Raw genomic sequence first — 20,600 nt, 5'->3', positions numbered from 1 at the left:
AGGGACAGGAGAACAGAGGTGCCGTTGTGCTGTTAAAATCCGCGAGGTGAAGGGGGGTTTCCGGTGTGACGGTTCACACGCCAGCTGTGGCCGCGCGGATGGTAGCGAATGAGACTTTTGGATTTTGTGTCGGCTTCTGTCTCGAGCCGTTTGTCTTTTTTTCGTGCGAGAAATACCATGATCGCCACTTTTGTCGTTTTTTGTCAAACCTACACTTTTCAAACAGTGATCCGGGACTCGTCTAGAGTGTGGGCAGATGGCCCAGGTTTTGTATCTGGACCAAGTTACAGGCAATGGCCCATTTCGGTGTGCGTCTGTGTGTTGCCGGCCTGCAACTCGGAAGGAAACTTCCAAGAAGGCCGGAAATCCCAAAGGGACCATTCCACCTACACGGAAGTTCTCGGCGATCGAAGGCCACGGGCTCGCATCTAGTTCACGCTGCGAAAGTGCCACTGTCTATGGTTATAAGCAAGAAACTTCATCTTCAGATTAGAAGGACAAACGCCCCACAAAAGTGCAGGCTTGGGGATTCACGCACGCCATCACGTCTCCTCAGTGAATGACGTCAAGCATCGCTGCTCAGCCGCGAAGAACAGACGTCATACTTCAACCACCGGGGTTTCGTCTCGTTTGTGACAAGATAAAGCCTCTACGATACTGTGACAAGCACCGAGGCGATATGTGAGGACGGTGAATCGTGAACTTGCGTTTCCTTCCAGATCCTCGCGGGCCATTGCTCCTCACTCTTCTCCGTTCTGTCTCAGCGCGCATGCAATGGTCAGACATGGCTGGCGCGACTGAAGCACACACGCGTGTCTCCATTCTACTCGCGGTACACACTCTGATCTGGTCCACTGTTTAAATACGTTTTTCTTCAGTGCTTATCACCCACTAGAGGGGGCAGTTGGAAATCGCCTTTCCTTCAGTCCTGCCAAGCGCAGAAAACGCGATGAAAAGCTCTCAGCGCCTGTAAACCCGCTCTCTCGCTTAACCCGAGTTGTCGCGCCCAGCCGCCAAGGCGTGAAGGGGCGTTGCTCCATATTTTATCGTAAGTGTATCGTGCCATTAAAACATTTAGTTTATGCAGTATCTTCCGTCGGGCATTTTTTCCGAGAGAAACTATTTTCATCCCGCTCGCCTCGGCGGCCTCCGGTGCACGTCGACAAGAGTAGAGCCGCGTTCGGCCCGAAGAAAGCCTCTTATAGGACTGTACTTTGCCTCGAACGCAACACGCTCTTCGCACTCTTTCGCTCGAAGAAAACCAGATGTGTCCAGCGGCAAGAAACGCTGAGGAGAGAGGGGCGTGTGAGCAAAGGTTCTCTTTCACGGCGTTTCGGGAATGCACATCCTTCCAGCAACGCCTTGATTAGGGCCAGAGGACGGAAGCGCCGTTCCAAATCCTCGTCGGCGAGCGCCCTTTTTTCGTCCTTTTTTCCTCAGGGATTTTCTCGCCGAAAACTGATAGAGTCTCGATGCGAGATCTGCGCAAATGGAGGGACACGCGCTGCGTCCGTTCTGCAGCGTCTGCGGGGGGATCCGAGTCCTGCCGAGTCGCGGGGGTTCTTCCACACCGCCTTTCCACCTCGCCCGCTCCAGGCTCCGGTCCTCCGCTTCCTGCGCGCCGCCTCACAGTTTCTCTCCGGTCGCCTCTTCGACATCTGCCTTTTCAACTTTCCGAGGTCCGGTCCTAGCCCCTTTGAAGCGGCAGACCAACCGGCAAATCAAAGAAAGCCCTTTTTCACGGTCGAAAGGCGTCCCTAGTAGCGTCCAAGCCGCAACGGCCTCCAGGCTGCCAGCATCGTCGCCGCCTCCTGGCGTTTCCTCTCCTCTCTCTGCGTCGCGTTCTTCTGCGTCTCCGTCTGCGCCCGCGTATCCCACAACTTCAACTGCGAACACCGGGAACACCGGGCGCGACGTTAGTGCCTTTGGGGCCTGGTCGGCAGAGATCCTGGCGGCGCGAGCGAAAAGGAAGGAAAGAAGCGACGAAAGGGGGAGCGATGGGGAGGCGAGAGAGAGAGGCCAGTTACGGGTGATGATTACCAAAAGCGCTAGAGTCTCTCAGACCCGCGCGGATGAGAGTTCCCGTCTCGCCTCTCCCCTGTCGCCGCCTCCCGAGCCATTACAGGCCCTCGCAGGAAGTCCTTTCACTCCTGAAGCGCCTGACGCTTTCCTCAAGGACGATATCGAGGCTCAAGGCGAGGAGAGAGAGAGAGAGAGCGAGAGAGAGAGCGAGAGAGAGAGCGAAAGAGAGAGCGAGAGAGAGAGAGAGAGCGAAAGAGAGAGCGAAAGAGAGAGCGAGAGAGAGAGAGAGAGTTCACGGGAGAGAAATGAACAGAGAACCGGGAAACACAAACGCGCGAGGCACTCTGTGGGTGCAGAAATAGACGGCGGCGAGGGCTTACTTGCTCCTGCAATGACGTCGAGACTTCGTGCTCTCGGCGTTTCGTCCCTCTTTGAAGTCCAGCGCCTGATGCTCCGACACGTGCTCCAAGGTACGCGGTTCACGGTTTACGGTTCACCCGCTTTGTTATCACGACTCTCTGAGCAGTGCATCCCGTAACCGCTGCTGTAGGCAGTCTCTCAGGCAGAGTTTGGTATATATAACGGCAAAAACAGAGATGCAGGTCCGTAAACACTTGGATGTAGAGATCGCCCCAACAACAGGCTGCTTGCCCTATTCTGTTCTGTGTCTCGTTTCGTGGTGTGTTTTTGCTCTCCCCCATCCGTCGCTTTGCATTCTGTGATTCGTCGCTGTCTGCGTGTCTGAGTCCACAACAGATTCATAGATAAATTCACTTGCATGTACGCAGACGTGTCCTTGTGTGTCATCAAGCACCTGCGGCGATTCATGTTCAAGCGCGAAAGACGAAGCGCCGGCGTATGCACGTCTCGAGGACGTCGCCAGCCACGCCCGTAATCTTGTGTGCTTATCAATCTTTTGTCTGCCTGCCGATACATGTTTAATCGCCACCCGCGATGGTGTGCGCTTATCTCTCTTTTACGGAAATGCCGATACATGTCTAGTCGACACCCGTGACGTTTTTTTTCGGTCCTTAAATCTGCGTACGTGTTCCTGTCGCCTGGTGCAGAAGAGAGCGGAAACTCTCTGGTCTTGTCTCCGACGGGGACAGGAAAGACCCTGTCCTTTCTTCTTCCTCTTATTCAGCGCATTGAAGAGGAACGGTGGCCACGCACTGAGCCCGTGTTGATTGTGACTCCCACGCGCGAGCTGGCGGAACAGATTGCGTTCGAGGCGTGGAGGTGAGGAAAGACCAGCTGCCAAGGGCGGAACGGGCCGTCTACACCGAGGAGGTGGAACGACGCGTGGGCGACAGGGGAAACAGCAAACGGAGGAGAGCGCAAAAAGCAGGAGCAGTGTGGGGACTGACGAAGAAAACAGATTAGCGAGGAGAGGACACGAGAGGAGACATTCCGGCGGGGGGATGGAGACAGGGGAGACCTTCTGACAGGACGCCGGTCGCCAGACGTTTCTGGGGACAGAGGCGGAGCGCCCACCAGGGGACGCAGCTGGACGGTTGCTGGAGAGAGAAAAGTGGGATTACCAGCCATCTTCCAGAACGCGCTGGGAAGCGAGCAGGCTGTTTCTATCACTGCTGTTTGTCGGACGAATGTTAGCCGAGCACGTTGATGCGCCAAAACAGTACACAGCGTAGTTGGTGTGCTAAGTCCGTCTTCTGAGTCTGGGTAATCAGGTCTGATAGCCTAACGGTGCTCCCGTTTGGACCCCTGGCTTATCGCGCGTTGTGTCTCTCCCGTGGAGCCTCTCGTTCAGGTTACGTACGTCTCCCTCGACGGAGATTGCGCTAGTCTTTGGGTCGGCCTCGTCGCATTCGGCGGGATCCTCCGCTTCTCTTCACCGCGCCCGCGAGGCCGAGGAATCGTTCCTGTTGCGCGCAGGCGCGCACGTGGTGGTCGGCACACCGGGGCGGCTCCGAGAGCTTATTGAGAAGAAGACCGTTTTGCTGCATGCAGACCAGCAGAAAGTTGTGATTCTCGACGAAGCAGATAAGCTTCTCAGTCGCGGACTTGAAGAGGACGTCGTCGCCATCCTTCGCGCGACACAAAATCCAGGCAGGCGGCTGTTTGCGTTCTCCGCCACATTCCCAAAGTGGCTGCGAGACGGCCTCGCGAGGCTGCCTGGGTACGACCGGAGAGACACAGAGGGGCGGCGGCAAGACGGAGACACGGGGCCCAGTGGGCAAGCGCGGCCTCTGGACAATGGGGGCGGTAGGCCATTCTCTTCTCACGGAAACGACTCTTCGCCGTCTCCGTCCATGCGCATTATTGATCTGTGCAACTCCGCCGCGCCGTTTACGTCGCTCCCTGAGCACTCACAGCAGACACGCGCTGCTTCTGCGTCTTCGTCGGCCTTCCCGGCTTCCTCTGCGGCCTCTCTTTTGCCGTCAGATCCGCTTTCCACCCCTTCAAAGGAACACCCTGCTCGGCGGCCGAACATCACACATATGGTGTGTCGTCTTCCGCGTCAGGAGCAAAAACGTATTCGCGCTCTTCTCTTTCTTCTCAAAGCGCGTCTCCTCGATCCCCACCCTGACTTACGAGGAATCATCTTTTGCAATTCGCGCCAGCAGGCGAGTCTCCTGGCACACCACCCCCTTCTGGAGCCTGTGGCGAAGCCGCTGCATGCGGACATGACTCAGACTCAACGCTCAGCGACACTCAGGGCCTTCACGCGAGGTGAGAGACGGGAAAAACGAAACGGCTAAGAGCACAGCTCCGGAGAAACTCGAAACGGAGCTAGCAACGAGATGGAAGTACGACGCAGCACACGTCACGGTAAAACGCGTTTTCTGGACCACGCTACATAATACAGGAAAATGTGTCCTCGCATCAGAACGAGACGCGCGGGAGCGAAGAGAAACGGAACAGCCACGCAGACGGGGGAAGGGCGCCTGCGAGAAAAAGGGGGGCGACCGTTTGACTCAGGGGTGTTGCGCGGAAGATCAGTGCCGTCAAATGGTGAGTTGCGATTGCGCGGGGGGATACCAAACAGAAAGTGAGGAGGCAGTTCGAGCAGAGATGGAAGTGACCGTGCTCGTCAGCGCAGAGTGGAGCTCCTGCCCCTCGAGGCAAAGGTGAGTAAGATAAGCAGAACAGCCGCGAGGGCTGAGGTATCCCGTAACTGCCTGGCGGCGTATGCTGCTCCCGCTTCGTTCCTCAGGTGATTTCCCGATTTTGATTGCCACCGACGTGGCCGCAAGAGGGCTCGATCTCCCACGCGTAGGTCTTGTGGTTCACTACGGTGTACCGCAGAGCGCCGAGGTGTATGTACACCGCGCTGGGCGCACGGGCAGGCCGCAGCGTCTCGCGGAACGGCGGCGCCGAGCCGAGACTGCACTCGACCGCGAAAGCGTAGAACCAAGAGAGGAAGGTGCGGAAGGAGCGGGAGAGGAGAATGGTGAGAGCATCGGTAACCAGGACACAGAGGCGAGCCTTCTAGCTGACGCGCCAGCGTCGTCTGCCCGAGGCGAAGACACACGAGCATGGACGGCGACTATCGGGACCAAAAAGCCGAGAGACAGACGTCAAATGCCAGGCCGAGGAAGCGACGATGAAGGCGAACACGACGCGCCCGCCGGTGGGGTCTTTGTACAGCGTGGCGAGTCGATTCTCCTCTTGGACCGAGGGCAGCAGCAGGGTGCGCTTCTTCGGAAATTCGAAAACACGGTTAAAGCTGTATTCCGAGAGCTCGACGCCCCTGATGAAGACGCCATGGTTCAACATTCACTTCGGGAGATTGGTAAGAGGTGTCTAAGACAACAAGGGCGGAGCAAAGTGCAGGTAGACACACACATCTACGATCGCACTTGCGAGACGTCATGAAGCCAACTTGGGCCTAGAATCCGCTTCAGGTTTGCCGTTCGGGCCTTCCTCGTTCTGTCTCCTCTGTCGCTTCATTCGTGTCTTCGTCGTCCGATTCGACTCAGGTCTGCCGCTGATTGTGCTCTCGGGCTTGCTCCTCGACGTTTGCTTCTCCGCACATTGCCTGACGTTTTACCTTTGACTCGCAGTCAAATCAACTCCTTCCGTTGTTTTCCCCTGTGTTTTCCTTCATCCCTCTCCCTCTCTCCCCGTTTAGCCTCAGCTTGTGTCTCGCTCGAATCGGCTTCCGTCCCCCGTGCGGTCTGTTCGTCTCTGCCTTTGTTCATCTCTGCCTTTGTTCATCTCTGCCTTTGTTCGTCTCTGCACTGATCGCGTGTGCCTGTTGGTGTTTTCCGTGTCGCGTCTCTTCGGCTCCCGCCACTTCGCCCGCTCATTTGGTTTGCTTGTCCGTGTTTGCGTGTGTGTCTCTGCAGAAGCTCAGCTTCTTTCACCTCAAGTTGTTCCTTTTCTTTCCCCGTTTCTTCCGTTTGCCTCGACGCACTTATCTGCCCACGGTCCTAGGCTCCTCGCGGCGGCTTTGGCTCTTCTGCTTCAGCGCCAGCAGAGAATCACGTGGCGGTCGGCACTATCCGGGCGCTTCAATTTCACGCCTCTTCTCTTCCACGATCCGTTTTATCAGCACTTCAAGAACAAGGAGGATCTGCTTTCGCTCTTGCGCCAGGTTCTGCAGCCCAGCTTCTCTCCGTCTGCGAACATCGGCCGAATTGCATACTCCCGGAAAGGACTCCTCGTCGACTTGCCCTCTGGAGCTGCCCGCGCGGTCCTGGCGAGTGAAGAACTCAAGAAGCGAAAAATCAAAGTCACCTTCGCTGCGACGCTTCCGCACGTCGTCGGCGATGAACTGCGAGCGCGAATGGAGCGAACGCGGCGACAGCGAGACCCGGAGAAAGTGCTACAGGAGCTTCAAAAGCGGATACACAACGCCCGGTCGAAGCGCGCGAGGATGTAAGGCTATCGAAAGCTGGTCAGAAACCAGAGGACACGAAACAAACCGGACGATACAAAAACGGACACCGGCAGATCGCGCTTTGCGCACGTGAGAAAGTGGAAAGCGAGAGGATGAAAAGCTTAAACGGAAGGAGTCGAGAAGCTTGTTTCCCGTGTGCACTCCTTCTGAGGTACCGCAGTCTGGGTAACAACGTCTTCTCCGAGAACGCAAGACGGGCAGACTAGGATCGACAGAGTGTACCACTGACCGTACAATACATGAACCGCGATGAGCATGTTTTCCGATATATATACATATATATAAATATATATATATATATATATTCAGAGAGAGAGAAGGGGTGTATAAAAGCCTCTTGCCACACGCTGTTTGCTACATCTTGCAGTCGTGGTATGTTCCGTCGTCGAGGGACCATCCGTGCAAAATTCATATAAACGCCACTTTGGCTGTATCTCCCTCGGGCGCCTCTCAGTTTGTCGCGTGCTCAGCCGCTTCCCGTTTTCCTGCGGTTTTCATCTATTGCTGTTCGGTATCTGCTGCAAACGAAGCTCATGCCGCAGCGCATTCTCTGCTTTCCGTCTCGAGTTTTGCTCTTCAGCCGCGCGGCAAAGCAACTCGCTCGTCAGCGTGAGCGCCACGGCGTTTCGAAGCTCTACGAGGCCAATCGGAGAAACAGTTTCTTTCAGTCCCCCAGATCTCCGTCTTCAGCGGACTCTCGTTCCAAGAATAACTAAGTTTTGCACCCGAGTTTTTAGGGTATTCCAGACGATGGCCAGCACAAGTTGGAAACGCGCGCGGGCGGTTCGTTTCCAAATCAAACCAGGCGCTGGTGTAGGGAGACATGCTGCCAGTCTTGGTTTCACTCGAATACACCTCCTGCACTTCGCCGCGAATCCTCGGAGAAACATGCACAGGATTTGTCAACTTCACTTGTGGGCTCTGGTGGGGCGCCCCCGCGTGCGGGGTGCTCTTGTGGGCGACAGTGGCGGAGGGGTAAACCGATGCGCCGTGTGCATTTGCAGTTCATGAGGGTTTTGCGTTTGCCGCTCCCGCAGCCTCTGAGTGTTCGGCCCAAACGTGCGCAAGTGCAATGCCGCCAAACGAAATCTGGTGCTCTCTGGAGTCTCGCAGGGAGAGTGCGACACTGGACAGGGGCGTAGAGACTGGGGCGAAGTCCAAGGGAAGAGGAGGTAAGGCGGCAGCGGTGTCTCTATGGTGTCGCGGGCCGACTGCAGAGAGCGGATCAACCTGTAGCGTTTTCTAGTGCTGCCTCCTCTGCCAAAGAGTGGAGTCGCGTTCGGGGTTCGCACAGGAAACGCCGAGTGTGTGTGGCTTCACGTTACTGGAGACACTTTGAACGGAAAGACAGCGTGTCGTAGTGGTATTTCGCCATCCAGATGATACGGGGAAGAAACGGCGGCGACGCCAAGTGTTGAATGTGGTTTAGTTAAGACACTACGGAGTGGGAACGAGGGCTCGCCACTGCAAAACGAACGAACGTTGAGGGGTGGTGCTACGTTCCTTCGTTTTGCTACAGCGTTTTAGATCCGTTCCAGTTCGCTCGATATGGATGCGCATCCAACCCACGTAGAGAATTCCCCCTCGCCTGCTTGCCTCTCCTCCTTTTCCAGGGGGAGAGCAGAAGGCATCGCAGATTCGATTTGTCTCCAGGGTGGGGTGCTCTCATGGAAACGTGTCATGTCTCCTGTGTCTTCTGCTCCTCTTTTCGGAACTTACAAAGAAGCGACTCAGTGAGGCGCCTCGTGACTCTCTCTTCAGCGAGTACGCGGGGAACACAGACTCGATATCTTTCTTCTCGTTTTCGGTCTTTCCACAACTCTGGGCAAGAGACGCAAGATGGATCTACAGAGTGACAGTCATTTCCGTGCTTGTCATGTAAACAGTCCACAAACATTCAGTGATCGCCATGGCAAACAGCGACAACGAGCTCGCAAAGGCCACCGCCCGCTTGCTGTTGGATCAGTCACAGGGAAACGAAGCAAACGGACGGCCGCTGGAGCACAATAACGGGGAGCAACAAAAAAAGGCAAAAACGGTCAGACACGAAACTTCTTTCTGCGCTGTTCGATTATGCCAGCGACGGGCGGCGGAGGAAGTGTTGCGGACTACGAGGTCCCACCGGTCCAAGAAATGCCAAACTCAGAGAAAACCAGAATGCAGGAGTACGTCATTCTCTGTAGCTGGTCCTGGACGGATTGTGGTGCAAAACATAAACGCACAGACAAGCGTAAAATTCAGCGACAAACAACTTTGCCACTCTTCTCGCCGCAGACCCATCCCGCCTCTTCGTTGTTCGTGCCTCTGACCGGCAGCTGATTTGCTCCCTTTGGTTTTCTTACTGCATTTCTGGAATGCAAGCACGAAACGCGGGGCGCTGTGCGCAGCTTATTACCCGTAGCGGACGGCAGTGCTTTTGCACCTTCAAACTTAAATGGAAGCACGCTTGATCTCGACTGTGCATACATTTTTGGAGTCACGTGTAGATAATACAAAGCGAAGCCAACTACAAAAGCGCGTCCCTTGCCGTGAGCGCGTCTCCACGATGTTTTTTGTTTTGTCAGAAAGGCCTGGCATACGATTTTTCACTCGCGATTGTGAGTGCAGAGCGGCCTTTGGCCGGGACAAAAGATCGAAATCCCTCGAGTGGCTGGAAACTAGATATAGAACGTGTGGACGTGCTGTAAGCTCGTGTTCGTTCCCTCTCTCGATCTACCTGTTGCGTTCCTTCCGCCTTTCTTCCTGTCCACGCATGCTTGCAGCTTCTATCCTGTGGTCTCCTCTCCGAGTCTAGATTTCTGGCTTCCGACTTGATCCATTTGGATCGAGGACTGTGTCTGCTCTCTTGCTATTCATAGAGTGGTCACCCGGTTTTCCACATCGCGGCCTCGTCTTCAGAGTTTTTCGTTCGCCAGAGAAGCGATTCTCTGCTTCCACCGGGCTGTTGACTCCCTGGTGTTCCCGTCTCGCTACCGCCGAATGTGTGGAGTTTGTCTCTCTCGTGCTGGCTGCCTCTTCTCTCCACATTACCACTTCGCTCCCGACCCTTATCTTTTCTTCGATGCTGAGAGCCTCGACTCTCGCTTTTCTCCGTGTTCGTTGCCTGGCGGCTGGAGACTCCCCGGGGTTGCTCCTTGCTTTCGGCATCTGCCGCCCAGCCCTCTGCAGCACGCAACTCTTTTTTGCTCGTGCGGAGCAGCGACTTCCCCTTTCTGTTCGCGGGCATTTGAAGCGCCGGCGAAAGGTTCGATGGCTGACGGCTCGCAGGCGAAGTAACATCCGCTCCTGCAGAGGTCCTCTTGGTCTTCTCTCGGCCTCGCCGCGTCACAGGCTGCACACCTGACACCGGCACACGCGCAGAGAAAGGAGAAGACGAAAGCGAAGAAGACGCATGAGGCAAAGAAGGAGCAGACGAAGAGACACTTCGGAACGGCCTGTGCGCGGCTTCGTCCGGTGGCAGTGCATCTCCAGGGCATCCAGCCTCCTTCGCCGTCTCCACAACTTTAGCTCTGCGTCCTGTGGGGGCCTCCTGTCTCTTCCGGACTCTCGACGGACTGTCTGTTCTACGACTAGGGTGCAGACGAGTCCACGGCACCTGCAGTTTCTCTTCTGTTTTGCCAGAGCCGTCCCCCGAGCATTTCAAATCCAACAACGCATCCTTTCCCTTTTCCGCATGCTCCTCTCCAAGCGATGTCTCCTCAGTCCACTCTACCTCGCTGCGCAGTCCAGTCGTCGTGTCTGTTCTCAAGCCTGAGACGCCGTCTGCTTTCTCCTGTCTTCGCGTCTCCTCGGAGAACCCCTTCTTCTCCTTTCGCTGCAGCGCCATGTTCTCCCGGCCGCGACCTACGCAGTTCGGCCCTTCACAGCGTGCGCGTTTATCGGGTTCTCGGCGCTCTTCAAACAGAAATGTGCCCAGCCCTGGCGCGCCCGCGAGGCCCAGTCCAGCCGCGCCGTCTCCGCGCGAGCCGGGGAAACTCGGAGAGGTCAGCCGCCCGTCGCCCTGGCTGTCACCTGGGGACGAGAGCGACCCCGGAGCACAGGGCGCGTCGACGACCGAGGGGAAAAAGTGGTTTCGTGCGTCTCTCTCGCGGGCACGGTGCGGCGTGTACGTCACTTTGTGCGCGACGTTCTTGTAGCCGGGACGGGCGCGTTCGCGACCTTCCGGTTCCCGCCGAAGAGCGCCTGATAACACAGCCCCTCCCCAGCGATCGCGCACCTCGCCAGCTCCATCTCCTTCGAGCACCTTGTGTGCTGACTTCAGTCCAGATAAACTACGGTTCTGCGTAGCCTGACGAGTCAAGTAGGTACGAACCGTACAAGGATTAATCATGTCCATCTGTGCATGTGGGATCAACCGGGTTTCCTCTGTCCCCTGCTGGCCAGCAGGCCGCGCGAGGCTACCCGGACTCGCTTTCGCGTCGTGCATTGTCAGTCTCGGTTCCCAATTCGCTGCTCCGGGTCCCGACAGAGGCCCGCTGCGCGTCGGTGGCGCGCCGCCCGACATGCAGCCATGGTAGGCAGTGACGGCCTCTGGCTGGTAGATCTCTTGGAGCCGCTGCATTGGCCGCGCGATACCAGCAGGTTCGCTCCCAAACGCACCCGCAGAGTGCCAGGCTCTCTTTGTCTCCTGTTCGGCGTGCGCGTCTCTTTCCATCGCACGCCCTCGCCCCAGGCGCCCGTTTCGATCAAAGTGATGGTCGCCGTGGCTAAGTGTCTTCTCGGCCGCCTCCGTGAGGCACCCCCGAGAGATCATGTCTTGCACGCTCACGCTGGAGGCGCCGGAGGCTGCGGAAGAAGAGGCGACCCCGGGAAAACCACCGGACAAGGGGATGGCCAGCTTCCAGGCTCCGGGCGGAGCCGTACGCGTTGGACCGTTTCCAAGGAGCGCCCCGGCTCGCGGTTCCATGTGTCTCTGAAGACTCAGCTGAGGAAGGGTCGGTGCCATTCCGCCCTGCTCGTTGAGGTTCTCCAGGCTGCTTCGCCTCCCACCGAAGCTATCATAGCGGAACATGTGGGCAGGCTCAGTATCTCCGTAGGGAGGCGAAGCCCTGAACGGGCACGTAATACCGGGAGGCCCCGGGATTGGTTGCATAGCCGAGCAGGTTGGGAAACGTCTGGGCTCGCCCGGAACTTCCCGTCTGTCTTCTGCATGCGCCATATGGCGTGTCCGTGGCGCGCAGGGCTGGAGAAGCAGTGGGCTGGGAGAAGGTGAGAGAGAGAAGCCTTGTGTAGGGGGCGAAGGAGGGGTCGACGCGCGGGAAGACTGGAAGGAAAGGACTTGGCTGCGTGCGTCCATGTCCGGCGCGAGGCCTGGCTGCGCCTCGGCCTCTCGCTTTGCGGCCGGGATCTCTTCTCGGGCCCCCCCGCTGTCGTCGTGGCTCCACAGATTCTCGTTGCTCCTGTGTAGCTGCTGAGCCGCCTTCACCAGGGTGAGCAGCGACGAAAAGGAGACAGAGCCACACCCGGACAGCTCCGGGGACGCAGTGGGCGCTGGAGCCGAACTGAGGCCCGCAGCCGCCGCAGCCGCCGCGCTGCCTGTTGGAGGGTCCATCAAAAGAAGGCGCACGAGGAGACGCTCGAGGTCTGCAATTGTGTCAGGAGGGAGGGGCTTTTGGGCCACGGCACAAGGCGGTTGGGACAGGGCCCCACCCTGTCCCACTGTCCAAGGTGGCAATGCCGTCGACGACACGTTGCGGCCCCCGGAGTCAGGCGGCGACTCGCTTCCCCAGGTGGTCACGTGCTGCGGAGCTGACGGTCTGGGGAACTCCGAGTGAGAAGACGAGCCGTGTGGAGACGTCGCCGCGGACACAGTCTGGCCCGGAGGAGGCGGACGACCACGGGGGGTACGAAACGAGGGCGGACCCGTGACGACAGAGGCTCGCGCGGGGGGCGGCACCGCCTCTGAGACCGGTGGCAAACGACTGAAGCCAGGAGGCATCGGATAGACAGACTCCGAGGTGGAGGAAAAAGGGTGGGACTTTCCGTCTGTCTCGCGATGCTTCCGGGGAGCTACGTGCAAGAGAGTCCCTACTGCCTCCTCGTTCAGCTGTCGCTGTCCCTCGGTTCTCGAAGAGGAAAGATGTGGAGGTGGCCGCGTGGGATCGGAACGAGGCGTGTGCCTGATTAGGCCTTCTGGCTTCTCCTCCGCCGAGAGACCGACCGGTTGCCGCGGAACGACGCCTTTTGTGTCCATCCTTTCGTCTCTTCTTCTTTGCTGAGAAGCTGACAGAGGCAACAGGCAAGGCAGAGGGTTCGAGACGCGGTTGTCGTCTCTCTCGGTCACCAGTGTCCGTGAAGGGTCTACTCGACCAGGCGAGCGAGACGGCAGTAGAGAGTGATGCATGTATTTCAGTGCGCTTTCGGGGGGGACGGCTCTCCTCGCGAACGGAGGGGAGACCGAGGGCGCGGTGGCTTTCTCCCTTTCTCCCTCTCGCGCACATCTCGCGTCTGCGCATTTGTCATCGCCATCGTCTCTCTGGTTCTGCTCGGTGTCCTGTTCGCCAATTTCGCGCTTCTCGTTCCTCAGCGGAGCACTTGATGTGGCTCTCTGGCCTTCCGCTCTTCGCTCTTCCTCGGTGTCACTCGTCTTTTCCCTTCGCCCTTTGCCCGGGTGTTCCCTTTGTCCCCGGCAAGCCTCCGGCGCCTCGCCGCCCTCACACTCTCCGCCCTGACTGTGTCGAAATGCTTCCGCCGTGCCGCCCACCGTCTCTGTCTCCAGGTGGGACAGCACCGACGCGTTGCTTCCCACGTCGTGAGTGTAGGCGTGGGCCCGAAACCAGGGAAGCGGACTTGATGGTGTCATGGTGAGGGGTAGGCTGATTTTCTTCCCCGCCGGACTGGCGAAGACTGTGGAGGGCGGTGGAAAGGGATTGCAGAATTGCATGGCATGCTCGAGCGTCGACACACGCATCTTGCCGCCAGATCCGACAATGAGGAGATTTGGGACTTCGAGGAGCAGCGCTTTCAGCTGGCGCACTTGAAAGTGGTCCATGTACGCCTGTAGTGAAGGCGTTTGCGGTCCGAAGTGTCTCTCCCATTCGACTTTGATTGCACAGACCAGCATACCGATAGCTCGGTTGTGGAAGCTCTGGAGCTCCGTCGCAAGTTCTTCAGGAGACAGAGAGAGACGCAGCTGCGAAATCGGGCGTTGCGGAGGAGTGGCCAAAGAGAGCAGCTGGTCTGCATCCCCAGGCGGGACTCCCGCTGCGCTTCCCACAGAGCTGCAGCCCGAGAGGACATCAGCGGAGACGCTTCTTTCAGGGCCTGGAGCAGACCGGCTCACAGCTGCGGGCGCACTTCCGGCGACACCGTCGGAGGCCTCAGCGGCGCTCAAAAAGGGAACGAGGCTTTTGGTTCCGTCCTTAGAAGCCACGGCGTTTTCCCCTTGCTCACAGGCGCCAAGTGCGTGCGGCAACGAGGTGCCGGGGGGTGGGAGCGTAACGCCTGAGTGCGGTTGACCGCCAGAAGGAGACACATGTGAGAACGGTGAGCTCGGGCCATCTTCTTCATCTGCCAGGGAAAACGGAGACGCTGTTCCAAGGGGGTGCTGAGCAGTGGATGGAGACGGAGGAAGCCGCATAAGATCCACGAGACTCAGGAGGCGCCTCTGCTCCATTTCGTGTTCGTCCAGTGCCCTCAACTTCTCCCTCTTTCTCTTCTTTTTCTCCTTTTTCTCCCTCTTCTTCATGCGACGTCGCAGAAGACGTGCATCGACCAGTTGCGCCTCCTCGCCGGCTTCCGGAGTCGCGTCCCCAGCCTCCGTCTCTGTCTTCTTCTCGTCTGAGTCGTCTCCCTTTACCGCCGAGGAGGGCGTGGAGCCGGCTCCGTTGTGCTCGTTGTTGCTGTCATCTTCATCGGTGCTGTGCTCTGCATCTTCGCCTTTGTCTTCTGCGTGGGGAGTCTTGCCAGGCGAGCAGGACAACAGGCGCCCGCCTCCCTCTCCGCCCGTCTCACAGCCCGTGGATGCAGGCAGGGACGACGACGAGAATCCGAAGAAGGGCGGAGATTTCTCAGTCTGTTTTGTCTGGGCTCCTGCGTCCCGCCTGTCTGCGACGGCTGCCGATGAAGTCCCCTTTCCACCTCGAGGGCCGGAAGCCTGGAGCTCTTTGCTTTTGAGCGCCGCTGCTTTGAACTGCTGCAGTTCTTCTTCTAACTCAATCAAGTCCTCACCTCTAGCCCATCTTCGTCCGCGCTTCTCGCACCCCAGCGCGATCACTTCGTACAGCATGCGGTGAAGATGGAGACGAGACACGAGTTCACATTCTACTGGAGGAGCAGGCGGTTGCGCGTTCTCAGTTCCACTCTTGGTTTGAAAGGGCGACTTCTGTGCACTGGATCCAGCGTCTGCGGCGATCTCCGAACTGGCCATCTCTGGAGACTGCGTATGCGAAGACAGGGCGCCAGCTTCAATCGGTTTGCCCTTGTCGACAGGTAGAGAAGCGAGTGGAGGTGCTCTTTGCTGAGTGAAGCTGGGCGACGCATGGCGAAGTCCCTCGTTCGAACGGGCTTCTTCAGATATCGCCTTATCCACCATCTCTTTCGGGTACGCAGAATCGCGGATGGTTGTCTCCATCGCGGGCTGCTGTGGACGGTCTTCCGCAGATCCCTCCTCAACCAGGGGCCAGCTGCCTTCCGTATCTCGGGTGGGCGAGCCGTGCAGAGCCTCGCGCAGCATCGCGGCTGGAGGCGCACCGGCGCCGCCCGCACTGCTCTTCCACGAAGCCTCTTGGGGCCCCGCAGCGTAAAGCGACGGATCCATCGAGCCCACCGCCTGTGGACGCCCTCCACATTGGTTCTCGCCCGTCGAACCCGCGTCAGCGCCTCGCGCTGCTTGGCGACGCGCGGCAGAAGACAGAGCGACCAGGAGCGTGGAAAGAGACACCCCGGAGGCCTGAACGGCGGCAACTGCCGCCGTGGCGACAGCCTCTATGGTTGGGTGCGTTGCCTTCCTCGTGGACAGAAGGCTCCTCGGGTTCAGCTTTTTGACAGCTGAGTCGAGGGGCCTTTCACGTCTTGCACTTCCCGCGTTCAGGCCACTCGGTGAGACGGCCGGCTTGGTCAGCTGTGGAGGCGCCGAACCGAGGGCTTGAAGTGTCATTTTGGAGCCATCCTGGAGCGTCTGCTTTCCATCGAGCGCTGCCTTTTCCCTTGGGTGGGCGGTTTTTGGTGCAGGAGCCCGAGGCGCAGTTGGCGTGAGTCGCAGAGTGACTTGCGATCCAGAGGGCGAGATATGCAAGCTGGGCAACTCGTCAAGGATAAACGTCCTGAGAGACGTGTAGCCACATGTCTCCAGCATCGCTGATAGGTTGCACCGTAGCCCGTACTTGAGCTGCCACAGGGTGGGGAGAATATGGATGGGAAGTCCCTTGTTCGTTCCGCCGTTCGGCGAGCTACCTGTGAGTTTCTTGCTTCCTGTGCCTGGTACAAAGCCAGGAGTCCCCGGAGAAGCCGCCCTCTTTCCGGGCTCACGTTCTCCTTCTTTCGCGTCTGGCGCGGTGTGCGTCTTTTCAGTCGGCGAAAGGGAAAAGGCGAGCGCTGGCGAGCTTTCAAAGCCGATGGACCTCGGGCTCGGCACCCGCGTCTCAGGCGACTGAGAGGAAGGCAGCGCTTGAGGAGACAGGGCCTCTGGGCTCATGACCGTTGCCAAGGAGGCCGCGTGCGTCGGGGGCCTTGACAGTCCAGCAGCTGGCTGTTCAGGGGAACCCGTCGCCGTCCACGTCGCCACGCTGGCCGGGGGAGTCGCGTGGTGGAGAGCGTCTGCGACCAGCGAAATGAGCAGATGCTGGAGCAGCTCTTTCATTACTGGAGGCAGGGGCTCTCCCAATTTCAGTTTGAGGCGCGACTCATCATCCACCGCAAAAACACGGGGAGACTGGCGAGCGGTCCACTCTGTCTTCTCGGTCTTTCCCCCCTGGAGGTGGGATTTTTGTGACGAAAGCTGCGGCTTGCCAGCGTCGTTTTTTTCAGGGGTGCCGGGGCCCAGCGCAGAAACGGCTGCAACGCGAGAGGGGGACGGAGAGCGCGAAGAGCGTTTCTGTAGCTCGGCTGATCGAGGCCCATCCCTCTCCCCGTCTGCCACAGCGGCTTGGGGAGCAACGGGAGGCTCGTCGGCCTCGAGAACCAGAGCCCGACTCATGCCTGCAATCAGTTCACGGATTTGCAGGAGCCCGAGGCTCCGGAGGTCCAGGACTGCGTTGTGCTCTTTCAAGAACGCTGCAGGGAGGTCAGTGAGGCGGAGGCCTGATGGCCCCGCTTTCTTCACGACGACTTGAACCTGCAAGTGGGTCAGCCGCATCTTCCTCCCTAACTGGAGCAGCAGTTTATTTGCCTCAGCAGGGTCGACGACTTCGGCCAGTTCTCGGTAGAGTCCCCGGCTCGTGGCCGAGGCCCCAGCGCGGCCGGTGCCGAACCCCCAAGACGCCCCGCCGCTGTTGGGGTGTCCACACCCTGAGTGCGCAGGCATCGTGGTGTACCTTGAAACGCTCGCTGGGTGAGTGCCACAAATCAGTCCTCCTCGTTTCGAGGTTCCGAGACCGTCCATTCGGGGAAACGGAGGCGGCGGATGAGGGACGAGAAGTGGGCGTTGCTGGGCCACGGATGGACCTGTGCTACTGCAGCGAAGAATGGGTGAATACGACTGGCGTTGAGGGAACACGTAGGACACAGTTCGGCCCACGGGCGGGCGAGTGTCGTGGACGGGAATGGAAGTGAGGAGAACCTTCTTTCCCTGCGCACTCCTCAGGCTGCACGTTGTGCTTGCGCCGCTGACGGTCGCGGCGGCTCGGAGATGCTGCAGCTGGAGGATTTGAGGGGGTTCGAAAGCGGGGGCAAGAGGGTTTAGCCGGGCACCTCGCGGCGCAGGGCCTTGCCTCGCCAGCTGTGGTTCTATCTGCGTATCTGCATGGGTCTCATGAAAAGGAGGCGACGCCGCATCAAACGCGGGACTGCTCTGGCCGCCCTGGAGAGAAGAAACGTCTCTCAGCGGCTGATGACAGGGAAGATGCGGCGGCGGCACTGCGGCAGCCGGGGATGGGGAGAGTGTAGACCGCTGCGGCAATGGCAACAGAAACAGAACAGGGGCGTTAGAGAGAGAAACTGACGCTGCGAGTAACGGAGCGAACCCCCCAAATGTGTTGCAGCGGCCTTTCCTCGTTGGCCCCACAAGAGAACACGTATTGCGAATGAGAGACAGAAACCCGCAGGAATGCAAACGGGAGAGTGTATGCGCCCCTGAACGGACGCACGCGCTCGACGGCACATGGAAGATATGTTCTGTTTTTGTCTTGCCGTGAGTTCGCCCGGGCATCTACCCCGGTCCCCTCAAAAAGGGAAAGAAGTGGGGAGCTCACACCGCAGTGTCACATGCTAGGGACCCTTGGGGATGCGCAGCTACTCCAACAACAAGATAGTCCGGGCGGCAAATGCTGCGCCTACATGTTTTTCTGGGTGGTTCCACTACTCTAACTCGCATGCCTTTACTGGCATGTGCATCGATTTTTCTTTTTCGAAGTGGACACGCAAGAAAAGCAAGTCTTACCCCTGTCGGGGGTACCCCGAAGTCTGCAACGGGAGCCGGCAAAGGGTTCTGAAACAGGCCAGCGGGACTGCGACATGCAGCTACAGGCGAGATACCTGCGGAGCCTCTCTGCGCTGAGGGGGGGCTCGAATCGCAGTATACGTCTCTTTCGCACAGTCGCCATCCAGTCAGAGGTGTTTGTTCTTCCTCGTTCTCACCCCGGAAAGCTTCCGTGTGGCTGACAGAATTTCGGAGCGCCACTTTCTTGTCTCTCTCTGAACAGCCGTTAGTCGTCTGCCAAACATGTAGCAGCGTCGGCAGGGTGTAGACAGTCTGGTCGGTTGGAGAAAAGTGTGGGTTGTTTTCGTCGTGTATACTGTGGTCGTTATGTTTCAACGACGTGTCCAGCTTCTCATTGCCTGGATGTTCTTTGTCCTTTCTCTTTACCTCGTCCAAGGGAGGCTTCTTGCTATTGGCCGGGGATAGAACACATGCCGGTGAGGGCCCTTCGGCTCCGGCGCCGTTCGGCACGCCAGGGTCCGTGAGAAGGGGAGCGGAGAGGACCTCCATCGATGATTTTGTTTTCTTTTCTCTATCACAATTTTCAGAAGCCACGAAGAGATTTGCGTTTTCCGTTCCTTCGGCGGCGCCACTTTGCTTATTCTTCTGAGGTCCTTCTGTGATTTTGGAAGAAGGCGGAGCAGTGCCTCTTTCGTGTTGTTCTTGCGGACGACGCCTCGTCCGTTCCGCGGTATCCTTTCCCACCCGCAGGCTAGGCGATTCAGAGAGAGTTTCCGGTTCTGCGTCAATATACGTGACGTCTTTTGAGGAATTCGCCGAAATGGGAGTAGATTCCTCTTTCGCCACGGTGGCTTCCTCCTCCCCAGTTCCGATCGTTGCACTTGATCGCCCCGCTGATTTTAGGGGACATTGCGGCCCCGGGGGCAAGTGCTCGTCACAGGGGTTCTTCTGGGCCCTCTCGAGTGCCCCCTGTTCATTACCCATCGCTGAACAAAGATACAGAAAATGGAATAGTTAGTGCACGCACATGAAAGTCTCTCTCTAGTGTCACATAGACGGGAGGCCTGGTTTCTACGGCTATTTTCTTCGGTCTGTCACATGGCTGTGAAGTTTGTCGACTGGCATGTGGGCTCGAAGAAACGTGTTGGCGTGTTCAGGCTACAATCCGAAAAGAAACATTAAAATTTCTAAGTTACTACGTACGCAATTTGGCTTCCAGTGAGCCGTCCTGGAAGCCTGGGGAGCCCACAAGTACTGACCCAAACCAAGGCTTTTGGTGTGTTGTAGTTAGTCGTCTTCGAGGGCGACGGGAGAGAGTGCACGCGTTGAGTATCGGCTCGTCTAGTCGAATGTGTGCATAGTCGACAACATCCAGCGGACCAAACAAAGTCGCTTGATTAAAACTGTGCGCGACCCCTACGATTCTCGAGGATGGGTTGCAGCGCACGGCGATGCATTTGGTGAGGGAGCTCCGAACAGGGTGCCTTACTAACCCCACAGTCTAGAGGACCACGCATGTTGTGTCGGCGTTTCTTTGGGCCGAAACTAGTCATCAGCGGCCTGGACTGTCTCGTCTGTGCACCACATGCAGAAACACAAACTCGGGCACCATTTATCTATGTAGCGCTCCATTTTCGTTAGTGTTAGATTCATTCATTTACGCCTCACCGGCACCATTTATCTATGTAGCGCTCCATTTTCGTTAGTGTTAGATTCATTCATTTACGCCTCACCGAAGGGGCACGGCGGGGCTATCCAACTGGCTGCGACACGAGGAATATTGCCAACGGTGCTGCTACGACTGCCACGATGCTGTTGCCGTACGTGGAGCCCCTTCAGTTCCCTATACAGCACAAATATCGTCTCCCCGAAGCTGGAACGATTTTGGAATGAGACAGCAACTTCTTTCCGTTTACAAACTCCACCGACCACTACTGTACCCGCTAGAAACTACGACGGCCGACCAGTTACGGGCTGCAGACTACTGCCCCTACTACCAGGGATGCCAAACCACTGAGATGGCTATCTTATCCCACTGCGGAACCGAATCCCGAGCACTGAGAGACGTGGAGATTGTAGGGGCTCACCTTCGGCAGCTCTTGTGAAAGCATGCACACACGTCTCCTGCTTCCACATCAGCAGAGAGCTACGACGGTACGGTTGAAGTTAAAGGCA

The 20,600-nt window shown here is 58.0% G+C and overlaps 2 protein-coding genes across 2 annotated transcripts; one reads left to right on the top strand and one right to left on the bottom strand.

Moving 5' to 3' along the window:
• Positions 1–2,413: 2,413 nt before the first annotated feature.
• On the top strand, positions 2,414–7,605 carry NCLIV_023920 (putative ATP-dependent RNA helicase; the record flags this gene model as incomplete). The annotated part of the gene is made up of 6 exons (XM_003882586.1): positions 2,414–2,492; positions 3,090–3,261; positions 3,794–4,716; positions 5,201–5,779; positions 6,336–6,867; positions 7,470–7,605. 6 exons carry the CDS (start codon positions 2,414–2,416, stop codon positions 7,603–7,605), a joined length of 2,421 nt encoding a protein of 806 aa, XP_003882635.1.
• A 2,147-nt stretch (positions 7,606–9,752) lies between these two features.
• NCLIV_023910 (conserved hypothetical protein) lies at positions 9,753–19,409 on the bottom strand (the record flags this gene model as incomplete). The annotated part of the gene is made up of 2 exons (XM_003882585.1): positions 9,753–17,936; positions 18,426–19,409. The coding sequence occupies 2 exons, from the start codon at positions 19,407–19,409 to the stop codon at positions 9,753–9,755; spliced, it is 9,168 nt and encodes a 3,055-aa protein (XP_003882634.1).
• Positions 19,410–20,600: the final 1,191 nt, after the last annotated feature.

This window comes from Neospora caninum, chromosome VIIb (assembly GCF_000208865.1).
Source record: "Neospora caninum Liverpool complete genome, chromosome VIIb".
Taxonomy (NCBI): domain Eukaryota; phylum Apicomplexa; class Conoidasida; order Eucoccidiorida; family Sarcocystidae; genus Neospora; species Neospora caninum.
Note: the sequence above shows the minus strand (reverse complement) of the source record. Positions and strands in the feature narration are given on the sequence as shown.